This window comes from Puntigrus tetrazona, chromosome 1, assembly GCF_018831695.1.
Source record: "Puntigrus tetrazona isolate hp1 chromosome 1, ASM1883169v1, whole genome shotgun sequence".
NCBI classification, from domain to species: domain Eukaryota; kingdom Metazoa; phylum Chordata; class Actinopteri; order Cypriniformes; family Cyprinidae; genus Puntigrus; species Puntigrus tetrazona.
The window spans coordinates 3,038,992-3,052,042 of NC_056699.1; the positions used below are offsets into that span (position 1 = coordinate 3,038,992).

The window sequence follows — 13,051 nt, forward strand, 5'->3', positions numbered from 1 at the left end:
GGAGGGTTTTATTGCTCAAAGGTTGCTTTTTTAAGGCTCAGAAGATCTTAAAGGAGATTTTAAGTATGTTTAATTTAAGGATCACCACCTCTCTGTTGTTTCTTATAAAACGCCTTTAGAGAAATGCAGACACAAATGAGCTGACATTCAGTAAGATCGTGGCTTTTTTTAATTATTATTTATTTATTTTAGTTTTTTTTGCTGCATGGCACCAAGAAAACAGAAGCATGCATTTCCGTTTGCTTTCCATTTCGGACAGAAGCTGCCCGACGCTAAAGAGCTTTCTCTCTCGCTCCTGTCGAGTGTGACATTGTTCTGAATAATCCTGCGTTCGAGGAGCGCGATCATGCAGCAGAAGAAGCGCCAGAAATCTTCTTGTGTGGGTTGTTTCTGTTGCCCGGGGCGTAAGCAAAGGTGCTCTTCGAGAGTTCAGTCAAGGTTGGTTTAGTTTGTGAAAGATGTGCTAAGTTGCTCCGGCGTGTGAGTTTGAGTTTTTTTTTCCATCATTCATTTTCCAAAGCGCTCGTCCTGTGTGTGGGGTATAGTGGGAGGTTTAATATTTACTCGAATGAAGGTGAGGTCGGCGCAGGCGGTCAGCAAACAGCCCACTAAACTCCATCTCCAAGAACAATAAACAATAAAAGTGCACGAAAGCTGAAATGAATTCATTTCCACATCTTCCACGAATGGAAAATACTGGAATATTAGTAAAAGCTGTAAACGCTCGAATTGATTATTCATTCATCCTACGTTACTGGCGTTTCTTCTGTACCCTCTTTAGTCGTCTTTCTAGGTGGCAGATGGCGTGTTGACTTTTGCCGTGTTAGTTCACTGCCGGTGCCAACGAGGCTAATGATGCTGGCCGGACATGCCTGATGTCCGAGAGAAAGGCCGTGCGACGCTGGCGTTAGGGCTAATGTAAATCTGTAGAGACATTGAGCTTTATTTGGATTAGTAGGACAGCGTGCAAATCTAGTTTATGTCCTCGCCAGCAGATTTCCGCGCTTGCTTTCAATACCGGCTTTTGTGAAATAAACAACGATTACAGGAGCGCTGTGTTTTTGAGGTTCACAACAGGACTTCTCCATTGGCTTTTGAATTACTGCAGAAAATGAGCTCTGTGACTGACAAAGTTTCACGATTCATACACGGTTTGTTCTACGTGACAGCCTTTAGAAGGTAAAGAAGTTGCACGACCGTCACCTCAAGCTTTGGAAATCTTTATCGAAAAGACAATTTTCGACGAAAGATCGAGTTAGATTACATTCAGAAGTTGATTATAAATTCAATGAGGCTGTAAAAGCAACTAATGAGTTTACCTGTTCAGCAAGAAAAAAACTACATTATATGCTATAAAATTATGTAATAAAATTGCTATATTCTAAAAGCCATTGGTTGGGGGTTCGTTATAAAATAATAAAATAAATATCAACTAAATAAACATTAACCAAAGAAAATATTAATAACCTTTTGTAATAAATACATACATACATGAATGAATGAATGAATGAATTATTAATAGAAATAACACTTTAACTTTTTGTCAGCTAGGATTTCCTATTTTTTTTTAATAAAAGTAAAATAAATAAAAATCAATAAAAGCTCTGTAGACGTATTTCAAGAAAATCAATGAAAATGACACAAACACAAAAATGTATTATTTACTAAACCTTAGAAAACCGTTTAAATAAAAACTAATTCATAGTAAAAATCACTTTTTTCAATCTAAATGCTTTTAATCTAAGTGACATAAAAATATGTTGAGCTTAACCACAGACCACAGACATTATTTATGTTGCATTATATATATATATATATATATATATATATATATATATATATATATATATATATATATATATATATATATAAGTTATATATAACTTTTCGATGCATAATTCTAAAAAGAACAGCATCGAGACTAAAGTCCCATAGACTTTAAAGGTTCTTAATGGAACGTTCAATACCAATAAAGAGGCTTTATTTTAAGAGAGTGCCGCTTAGAGAAATCCTTCTTTGCGGTAAGTCCCAGTTAAGACCTGGGAAGTTGTGTAGTTTCAGTCGGTTGTCTTCCTGTTCGCTTCGGGCCCTTATTAACTCCTCGTGTCACTTCTCGCACCTTCTCAGCCCTTCTCTGACATTTGACAGGAAGGAGAAGAGCAGAAGGAGGTGCCACATCTCCGCTGATCTGATTATCTCATATCCATGCCTGCACTCGCAAGCTGCTGGGATCCTTCAGTGTGTGTTGGGCTTGATTCCGGTGCCAGGTTGGATCGGGCCTACTGTCATAATAACTGCGGATTAGATCCATCTGCTGACAGGAATGTTCTTTTTGTCGCGCCAAGAGCGCCACATTAGAGCGGCTCTGAGCTCGCGGCGTTGCGTGGCATCTCTTAACACCCTTCAAGGTTAATTCCTAAAACCATTGGTCATATATTTTCATTCCCAGATGCGGCTGACGAGTCTCAGGATTTGTTCGGCGAGATTTCCCACGGGTCGCTTTACCCTGGCCACGCGGTTCAACGCTGAATGAGAAATCAAATGTGCCAGGCTTAAAACGGAACACAATGTACCCAACAGGATTTCTGTGCAGTCGCTCAAAGGCATTTTATCTTCTCGCTGTGCACGCAGCACTGTGTGTTATTGTCCGTTACGGTTTTTTTTTTTTTATTCGCAGGACTCCCCGTTTCGGATTTATGCCGAAGGCGTCTCCTTAGGATCGAGGAGGCGCTTTTCTTCACAACGGCGACACGCTGATATAATGATATCATTGTGCGCTCGGGATTTGAAACCCTCTTGAGGAAAAAATGTCAGGTTTATGCACTAAAGATAATGACGCAAATGCACTGAATTGCATTGGAACACATGTAAATGAATGAAGCGTGACTGAACTCTATAGGTTTTTGCGTATACGTCGACTGATGTGAATTAACAAGCGTTTAACGGTCTGTTCAGAGGCTCGGGAGAGAATGCACAAAGACAAGCGAATCCACTGGTGCTTTCTGAAAGCTGATTTGTTGTATTCCTGCTTGATTTCCAGCCGACCTGGCTCTTTTCAGAGCCACAGAGCGGGGTAGGGTTGCACCAGCCATTTGTAAGTTCTTACTTAAAGTAGAACTACATTACGCGGTTGCATCAGTTGTTCATAAGGCAGGACATAGCTGGTAGTGTCCAGAAAGTAACGTGTAGTCGCATAATATGACATGCACCCTAAATCATACAAAAAATTATCTACATATACGCATGCGAAACTTGTTTAAATGGTATGCATTTTTTATTTATCCTTCATTCTAACCTGTTTCGCGTCACATGCACTGCAAGTTTTCATTTAAAACTATACAATGATAGAAGAGGGGTTGTTGAATATGCGCTGAAAAAGAAACAAAGTGTGTTTTTTCACACCGTTCTCTCTCTTAGGTGTAAAAGTCAATATATGATTGAAGCTAGTTGGGTAAAAGAAAAGCATATTAACGCAGTTCACTCAGTCTGCTATTTTATTTCAACCAGATGCATCCGTAAATATTTAGTTTATATGTAGAGCTACGTTTCAACTAAGTGTAATGGTGCAACGAAGAAATATTTAGTAGTGCGTAATTTGCCAAATTACGTCAAAACCAAGTTAAGTTGTAACTTACGTGCAGCTATTGCAACCGGCTCCAGATCTTTAGACATTAGAGTTGAAGCTATTAATTGAATGTTTAATTTAATCTGATTTGAACGTTGAACCTAAATCATTTTATTAAGGCATTTTTTTTTTTTATTTGTATTTTTATTTTAGAATTTCATATTTAATTCAGTGCTAATCACCTGCTTTAGTTGTAATTGTTTGTGAAATATACTAGGAAACCTGTAAAGTAGAAGCAGATGTAACCTTTAACAACAAAGGCACGTTTTAAAGGTGTTACTATAAGAGCATTTAAGTGGCAAATAAATCTGGGTATCATCAGCGTAACAGTGAAAACAAGACACCAAAAGGGAAGAAAAGAGAGAGAAAAGTGAGAGAGTCGGTGCTAGTATAGAGCCCTGTGGGACCCCCTATTAGGATTAGGATCAGGTGACATGGGTGCCTACTCGAACCGAGACCCTCCGGCCCTTTAAATAGGAACTAAACCATCTTACAACGATTCCCGTCAAACCCACATAGGACAATGAGAATATTATGTTTTATATATCAAATCTAACAGCATTACTATCACCCTGATCAGTTATCATATAGCTATCATTGATAACTGACTCTACTATTAAAAGTTCTGAATCCTGACTGAAATGCATCATAGATAGTTTTTGAATAAAAGAGTTTAATTGAAGTTGAACAACTTTTTGGAGAAACTTTTAGAAAATTAGAGATACTGCAGGTAGCAGTGCATGTTTGAGATCAGCTGGCATGGTCCCCAGACTAAGGGATTTGTTGACAATGACTAGCAGACTGCGTCCCAATGTCTCAGATAGTCGTTTCAAGATAAAGTAAAGAATGATATCAAATGAGCAAACGGTAGGTTTTAGTTGAGCAATAGTTTCTTACAGAGCAGACAATGAGGTGGGTTCAAGCTCACTCCAGGTGGGAGCTAATGTTATAACAGACTGTGATCTTTGATTGGCGATCTATTTTAGAAAAAAGGAACATTTTCTGATGTTAAGGACGGGGATACTGTATCACGGTTTGCATGAGGATTTGAGAAAAGAGAGCCTTAGGCTTATGACAATTTTGATTTATGATGTCAGAAAAAATATTTGATTTTAGCGGCCTTTAGCTGCGTTTTAAACATTCGCCAATGCGGCCTGCGATACTTCATAATCATCTTGAAGTTTGAATTTCTTCGGTTTTCGTCAGCTTGCCTACAATTCCGGCGAAGAGAAAGAGTATGATTGTTTAACCAGGGCGTAAGTTTGGGGCGACGCCGGGCGCAATTCAAATCTGCTGCTGAATTCAAATCTGTGTCCACGAGCTGGAGCTGAGCCAGAGTTGGTAGCTGCAGCGCTACGCGTTATAACCAATCCCGATGATTTTCTTCAACTTATGAATATAATGGCCAATAGGCGCTCAGATGAGTCATTGCTGAAGCTATATACATATATACATATACATATATATATATGCTTTTTTGTGAGAAAGTGAAAATCTTGCAGCAAATGTAAAGTCTATTAACATCTATTAATGTAATTGCTTTCATGACTTTTGTCTACATTGCTAATCACATAATACCTTACTGACTATCAATAAGGAGCAAATTAGAAGTTTATTGAGGCAAAAGTCATATTAAATAGTTTGTTTGTGGTGAAAATTGGACCTTAAAATGAAGTGTATATATATGGGTGTATATATGTATATATATAGGGTGGCTGTTATTAACCATTGTATTAGTTGGTTTAGACTCCTGATTGTTTTTTTATGAAGACTGAAAACAGTAATGAAATGTTGAAATGTTGAAGTTGTTCTGGTGTCCGTGTATTCCTCGTATGTTGTCGAATCGGGCCTGTTTTGGCCGTCGGCCTGAGAGGAAAATCTCAGCTCGAGGGATTTGCCGATCGTGACCGGCTGCTGTGAAGAAGAAGGATTTTGCAGGAATCGACTGCTATTGTGGAAATGCAGAGCTCATAAATGACTCGGGGGTCTCACTGTCCTCTGGAAATCTCGGCTGCTGATCAAGCTTACCCCGTGTTTCATTCTTCACGGCTTTGCTCGATTCCTGGGCTTTTCAGATTGATTTGCGACAGGGATATCAGAGCATCACGAGGAAGCCTGCTCGACTTCGATGAAAAATGCGTTGTTTTGCATGCTTTCGAAACACGGGGATGACCTGGTTTGTGCTTCCGCATATCATATCTGGCGTGTTGAGCCTCGTTTATCTGCTCTGTCACTGCCAGGCGTTTCTTCTGCATGACAGGTTTGTCAAAGCTGAGATACATTGGTGGTGGAAATATGTAGCGGGCAAACATTTTATTGCTCACAGGTTACTCTTTAATATCTCCACGCTATGGGTACATGAGCATGACTCTGGAATAAATCATTTTGTTGACCTCAAGTGCCTACGATCTATGCTATTTATTGGCTTGAGGAATTTCATTACTTTTATACATCGGCGCACTTGGACAGCTCCATTTTAAAGATATGCGACTGGCGATGTTTTTAAAAGCAGAAGTCCGAATGAAAAAACGTATTCGAAAGATGTCTTTTATGTTCGCCGAGGCTGTGTTTATTCGGCAGAGTGAGAACAGTAAAATTGTGAAATATTATTATGCATCAAAATGGCTGATTTCTACGAAAATATGCGTTAAATGTAATTTATTGTTGTGAATTAGTCTTCAGCGTCACGTCATCCTTCAGAAATAATTGCTGCTCTGGAAACATTTCTGATTATCATCTATGTTGAAAACAGTTGCTCTGCTTCATATGAGTCGTTTTATTTATTTATGTATTAATTAATTCATTGGTTAATTAATTAATTAGTTGATTTATTTTAATGACCAACTTAGGAACCTACATTTTTAACTGTAATGTCTGATTTAAACAACATTTATCCAGTTTTCTGAATGTTTAATTTAGACATTGGTGTTTCTTCATTTACAACACTATTGTGAATTAATCTTTTTTTTTTTTTTTTGGTATACAATTTTAGAGACTTGTGTACACATAAAAAAATTAAAAATCAATTAATGACATCAATAAATCAAATCACATGTGAAAAATATTTTTTATGAGAAGTTGTATTTTTTTTCTGATTTTAAAATATTGTATAATGGAGATTAAGTCAGAAAAAAAACCTCTTTAAATAAAATTAGAAAAAAAATTAAGGACAATCTGAAAGGTCTGGAAGGACAAAAAAGCTTAAAAAATATAATTGAATAAGCAAACCTTATGTGAAGATAAATAAATTAAAAAAATGATAAATTAATATCTGAAAGAGCAAGCACAACTTTCACTTTTCTGCACTGTTAAAATTAAGAAAAAATGGCTTGCAAACATTGCAAGTTCTGTTCATGCAGAGTTAGTCCTTTAACCTTTTGATATGCACTCTTCAGTCTCAATATCCTGCTATCCCTTGTTCAAAGTCCCATGTGCAACTAGACAGTCGTGTCTCTGTGTATTCTGCGTGAAGCTAATGGCTGATTAGGAAAGGCGCGTAGAAGCTGTCAGCTCACGGTGCGAGCGAGTCTCGCTGTGATGTAATTGCAGACACACTGCGTTCAAAGCCCTCCTGCGCTCGGCGTTTGATGTGGGAGTGTAAAACGGGCCGCGTCAGAGCAGCTCCGTTTGATCCTCTCCTGCACAGTCTTCCAGAAACACTTGTAGCTCTGCAGCGGGAGAGGAAGGGTGTCTGGAGCATCACAGGCGAGCGGAATGATGAAGACGCCAAGAGTTTATCCCCGGATCCGGAGGTGTGACGCGCAGATGATCCTCCGCTTGTTCTTTCAATTACGGCCCGACGGTGGAGTCGTGTAAAGCAAAGATTTTGAAGGGTAAATAAGCGGAGCTTGACAGGATACATGTGTTTGAAACGTTAGCGAAGTTCACTGAAAACTAGCTGCCGCACTCAGAGAAAGGAGAAGCAGGGACTAGCTGAAAGCAAGAAGCGCTGCTGATGTGAGAATAAATGGAGGCGTAAGATTGCTAGTGTACTGCATATTGTACGCTGCCTACGCTTTTCACGTTCACTAATCCGGGAAATAAAGTGGTTATTGCACCTTTTTTAGTCTTGTGTAAAACTAGGAAAACTTTTGCCACTTTAATTATGTACTGAGTTATGAAAATAATGGGTCCCACTTTATATTTTGTCCCTAATTAGCTCTTCATTATACATTTCAGTTTAATTACATTTACAGGATTCCGTTTCATGTTTGTTTAACATTTAGCAATTTTGTTATATGCTTTATTTATTCGTTTCATTCCATTCACTTTTTTAAATTAATTTTATTTCTTCCGCCTAACATCATTAAGCTTAAATGATTTTCGTACTTTGCGTTAATAAGTTACCGTTAATAATAACAGCACTTAACAGTAAACGGAAGCTAAAATAAAAATCCATTAATCAACGAATGCAATTGTTTAACTTAAGAATTAATGCAGGTCAGTTTTTTAATTCCATAATGTCAATTATTACATTTACAATTAAAATTCTTATTTAATACATCTCAGTAAAAAAAAAAAATATATATATATATATATATATATATATATATATATATATATATATATATATATATATATATATTTTTTTTATTTTTTTATTTATTTATTTATTATTATTATTTTTTATATATATATTTAAATTAAGAAATTAAGAAAGATTTACATTAAATTAAATTAAGTAAGATTAACGTTTCACTTTGAAGCAGAAGATCTAACTGAGCACACATTTGTTGCATATTCCTTTTTTTCTCTCCAGATTTTCAGATTTTCGCTCTTAGGCTTTAACGTGTGACCTGACACGTGCTACAGCTGTAGTTATAAAACAACACTGTCAGGTGTATTCAGCGCAATCAGCACATGTCCTTTTGGATCTGAGCGAGAAACTGCGTTTCCAGTTGGCCGTGTGCCTCCTTTTCAGCGAGGCCTTGACCTTCAGAGAACCTCCTCCGCGTGATGGACAGAAGATGGCTGGCGTACAAGCTCTGAGTCAAGTGTACAGATAGAGAATGACACGCAATTATCAGAGACGGCTGCAAGTAGATATATGTCTGCCCTGAAGGCTAGCTGATGTGAGAATGCTGTCGCTCGAAGGTCCGTCAACAAGTGTCTGTGAATGTAACACCCTCGCGCTCATATTGACGTTGAAAATGGACGGGCATTGAGCGCATGCGATGCTTTCGTGAATATCTCACCCCAGTGAGCTTTAAACGACGCGTTTGACCTGTTGTCAATGCGGTTCTTCATTCTGAAAACCACTTAAAGTGTGGCTCAGACCCTTTCAAAACCCTGCTGAGGTCCTTTCATATATTACGAGTGCATGGTACAGGCTCCTTGTAGAATATGTTTCTACCAGCTTCTCAATTTCTTCCCGCAGCCCGCGAAACAACTCTCCAATGCTATGCAGCGTGGTCAGGACTAACTATTTTAATTTCTCCTGCAGGTCAATATATCTCCAGGTTGCAGTAAAGCACTGACTAAAATGCTGTACTGTCCGTACTGTGGAGGAATGCCAGGCCTCAAACCCTGCTCCAACTACTGCCAGAACGTCATGCGGGGCTGCCTGGCCAACCAAGCCGACCTGGACCCCGAGTGGAACCTCTTCATCGGTAAGAGACGCTTCTGTTTTCAAATATAGATTCCTCCGTTTGGATTGCTGCCCTTCTCTAAGAAATGATTTCTGGTATTCACATATTTTGGCTTCAAATTCATAGTTTAAATATAAACAGGTAATCGGCTCTGTTGTTGTCTTTTGCCTGCTTTCACAAATAGTGTCTGGTCTTATTATGAATGATTTATGAATGCACACCATTTATTTATTTATTTATTATGTATGTATTTATTTATTTAATTAATTTTAATTGTTATTTAAGAATATACATATTTATGCATTTGACAGACACTTTTTAAATTCATTTTTTTTATTATTATTATTATTATTATATTTTTTATTATTATTATTTTAAATCTGAACTTATACACTTATATCAGTTAGTCAATCTATTATTTGTATTATTTTTTTTTTTATTTGTTGATTTTTTTAATTTGCTTCCATTCTCAGTGTTTTTTGTAAAATTATTTAGTACATTTGTAATTATATTAGTCCTTTAAATTGTTTAAATGATTTTGTTTTGACTGCATATATATATATATATATATATATATATATATATATATATATATATATATATATATATATAACCAAAATGCGTTCTTGTTTTGGGACAACTTTGATTAACTTTTTTGATCCACTTCAAATGATGACTAGTATACATGTAAGGAATAATTGGTGACAAGCCGTTAAAATATTAGAGAAATAATCATCAAATATTTGGCTCATACTCATCGATCACAAGCTATATTTCAAGGTTTTTGTACTTAAAGCTATTGTTGTGAGTACAATTATTTCTCATCCAATGCCAATGTTGTTGATTTTTGACCTTGTAATGGGGGCTTGAGACATTAACTAATGAAGTTAGCTAGGAAAGTAAGTTTGTGTTTGTGAGAGAGAGAGAGAGAGAGAGAGAGAGAGAGAGAGTCAAAAGTCTTTGGCTGTTGTCTAATAGTGAAGTTAATTTTCCTTACAAATAGAGCTGTTGTTAGAAGCTTGTGAGAAGTCATGTTTTTAAGTTGATGTTACGGATAGGATGGCTTTCTGTACATAATAAAGCATAATGTTGTGGCAAAAACATGGAAATTATTTGTTGTCTTTACCATGTTCATCACTATCTTTATTAGTTCAGAGTCAAGATTCAAGCATTCAGCTGCCCGTGTTATGTATCTATCGTTGCACGGTATAGTACTGATGAGTGGTCCAATCAAAAAAAAGTGTTATTTTTTGCTCCGGTAGATTTAGATTGCAGTGCATCGCAATCTTTAGCCAACTCTCGGGTTGCGAATGTCGTTTCATGTCGTTTCAGAGCTTTGGAAATGCAAACGCGAGAGCTTGCTTGATTTCAGAAACGCTGCTAATTGCTTTAATGCATTTCCATTGATGGCACATAAATATGGTTTGACTGACGGTTCGTCTTGATTCACTTGACCTTTAGGCACCATCTTTAGCAGCTTAATGCCGTCCACCCGCAGAGACGAGATATGCTCAATGCAACGTGAAAATGCATGCGTTGAATAACTATTGAAATGGTGAGTAATGCATTTAATGCATGGTGTTTTTTAGGCTAAGCGTCCTGATGTGGCGCGCATTCGGTTTGCCTTTCTCGTTTTGTATTTTTCAGAGCTCATTTATCGCGCTATGGATTTTGAATCAGTATTTCGCTCCCCCGCTGAGAGATATCGACTGGCTTTACGGTGCCGCAGTTCGATTAGCAAAAGAGGGTAATTCATTTTGTTTTGAATATTTCTAGAAAGCTGGTTGTTGTCTGAAACAGGCAGGCTTTGTGGGACGGGCAGTCGTAGGGACTGACCTTTGCTCCGTGTGGCATACGTGGCATTTACCCGCGGTCTCTGTTGATGTGCCCTTCTCACCTGCATTGATTGGCAGGCCCGTGAAGACATTCAGACGGCGTCTCGCGCGGCCCTGGCCTCATTCACCGCATCGATTGCAGGAATTGTGTGGTTTACCAAACTTTCACAGAAGCAGCCTGGGAAGGCCTTTTGGAAATGGGCAGTATCGAGCCGATCGCGTCGGCCGACGTGTGTTTTTTAAGGGAACACGCCGATAACACTAACTCAAGGGCGTATATTTATATATGTGCGTGTGATATGGGTTAATGTAGTGTAATTATAGAGATTCCCAGAGGAAAAGCTGCTCTTTTACGCATGCTTCTGTTCAGATCCTGTGCTATGAAAATGCACGTTAATGGATTGCAGCTCAGAGAAACGTTCACGTTGAGGACCCCGGTTTTTGATTGCAGACGTCTCTTTTGAATTTTTGGTAGATATTACCAGTGGAAAATTAAACAATAAAAATTGCTAGATGGCATAGAGACATTTCTTTCATTTCGCCTTGAATAGACGAAAAAATTAATAAATTATTAAATTAATTAATTAATAAATAATAATAATAAAAACCTTAGTTTGGAAAAAATGTAAAAAAATGTATTTAATGGTACTTAAATTGTACAAGACTTACAGTACTACATACAGTGTATAGACTATAAATAAAATGAGAACCATATACAATATTATTATTAATCGTTTATTAATATTTTAGCTAGTTGTAAAGCAACATTTCATTACTTTACCTTAATGTAGCAAAATAACTAAAATGGAAATAAGAAAGTAGTTTCTCAATGTGTTTATTTTTTTGCATTTACTTTTATATTTTTGTAATAATTCTGTTTAATGTTGTGTATTGATATATATATATATATATATATATATATATATATATTATTATTTTTTTTGTATAATTTTTTTGTGAGTTATGCTTTTCATCAAAAATGATACACATGAACAACTGTGAATAGAAAATGTGCAATTAACAAATAAAATCTAATAGTAAACTTGTGATTGCATAACTGAAGTGGATATAGTTTTGAAACAGATCTGTTTTAAGTTATATATAAATATATATATATATATATATATATATATATATATATATATATATATATATATATATATATATATGCAATAGATGCATGTTGATGTTACATATTCATGCATCTTGTATTAAAACAACTTTGTTTGCGTACCTCATGCTATGAATCTTTCATTTGCTAATTGCGGTTCGTTAGCGCTCCTCTGAGAAATAATCATATTTTGCGACATATTTTTTTTGGTCAGCAATTAAAGGTACCTACTGCGACGAGCTAAAGTTTCCCGGCAGGGTGTGAGTCCGCTGAACAAATGTAAGCGGTGTGAGGAATTAATAATCTGCGTTATTAATTTTCTCATGAAGCCGCAGGGGTTTGCATTCATCTCAATTGGAGAGACCGCAGGAGACGTTCTGCCACCATTAGCCTCGAGCTGCAAAAAAACAAAAAAAGAGTCGAGCGATCGCTGATCACGCTGTTTGGGAAGAACACATTTCATCAGAGCCAATGAGTTAGGGTTTCACAGGAAATGAGAAACATCAGGCCGCCGGTTTATTCTTATCCTGATGAATACGCCACCTCTGGTCTGGGGTCAGACGGCCGAGGAAGTATCATTTCAGCTCCGTCCTATGAGCATTCGTCTCTTTTGGCTTCTGAGGCTCAATTATACCGCATGACGTCTGAAAGGTTTCGTGTGCGCAAGGACGCTTTCACTGCGGAAAGGGTTTTGTTTACTGTCGCACGTTAGATCCTGAACTTGCATGGACACGGTGCATGAATTATACAGTGTTCGGCTCCAGACCCTGCGCGGTGCATTATGGAGATCTCTAGTCAAACTCTACGGAGTCAGTCTATGTGGGATGACGTGCTTTTCTTTTTTTGTCAGCTGAGATGCATTTTTCGAGGGGTTTGTACCACAAAGGCGTAA

At 37.3% G+C, this 13,051-nt stretch overlaps 1 protein-coding gene across 2 annotated transcripts in view; it reads left to right on the top strand.

Moving 5' to 3' along the window:
- The window catches only part of LOC122350229 (glypican-6-like), a 179,051-nt gene that overhangs the window by 97,222 nt on the left and 68,778 nt on the right, over positions 1–13,051 (top strand). For both annotated transcript variants that reach the window (XM_043246568.1, XM_043246576.1), the window contains exon 4: positions 9,069–9,234. In XM_043246568.1, coding sequence (XP_043102503.1) covers positions 9,069–9,234 — 166 coding nt within the window. The remainder of the gene's footprint in view (positions 1–9,068; positions 9,235–13,051) is intronic.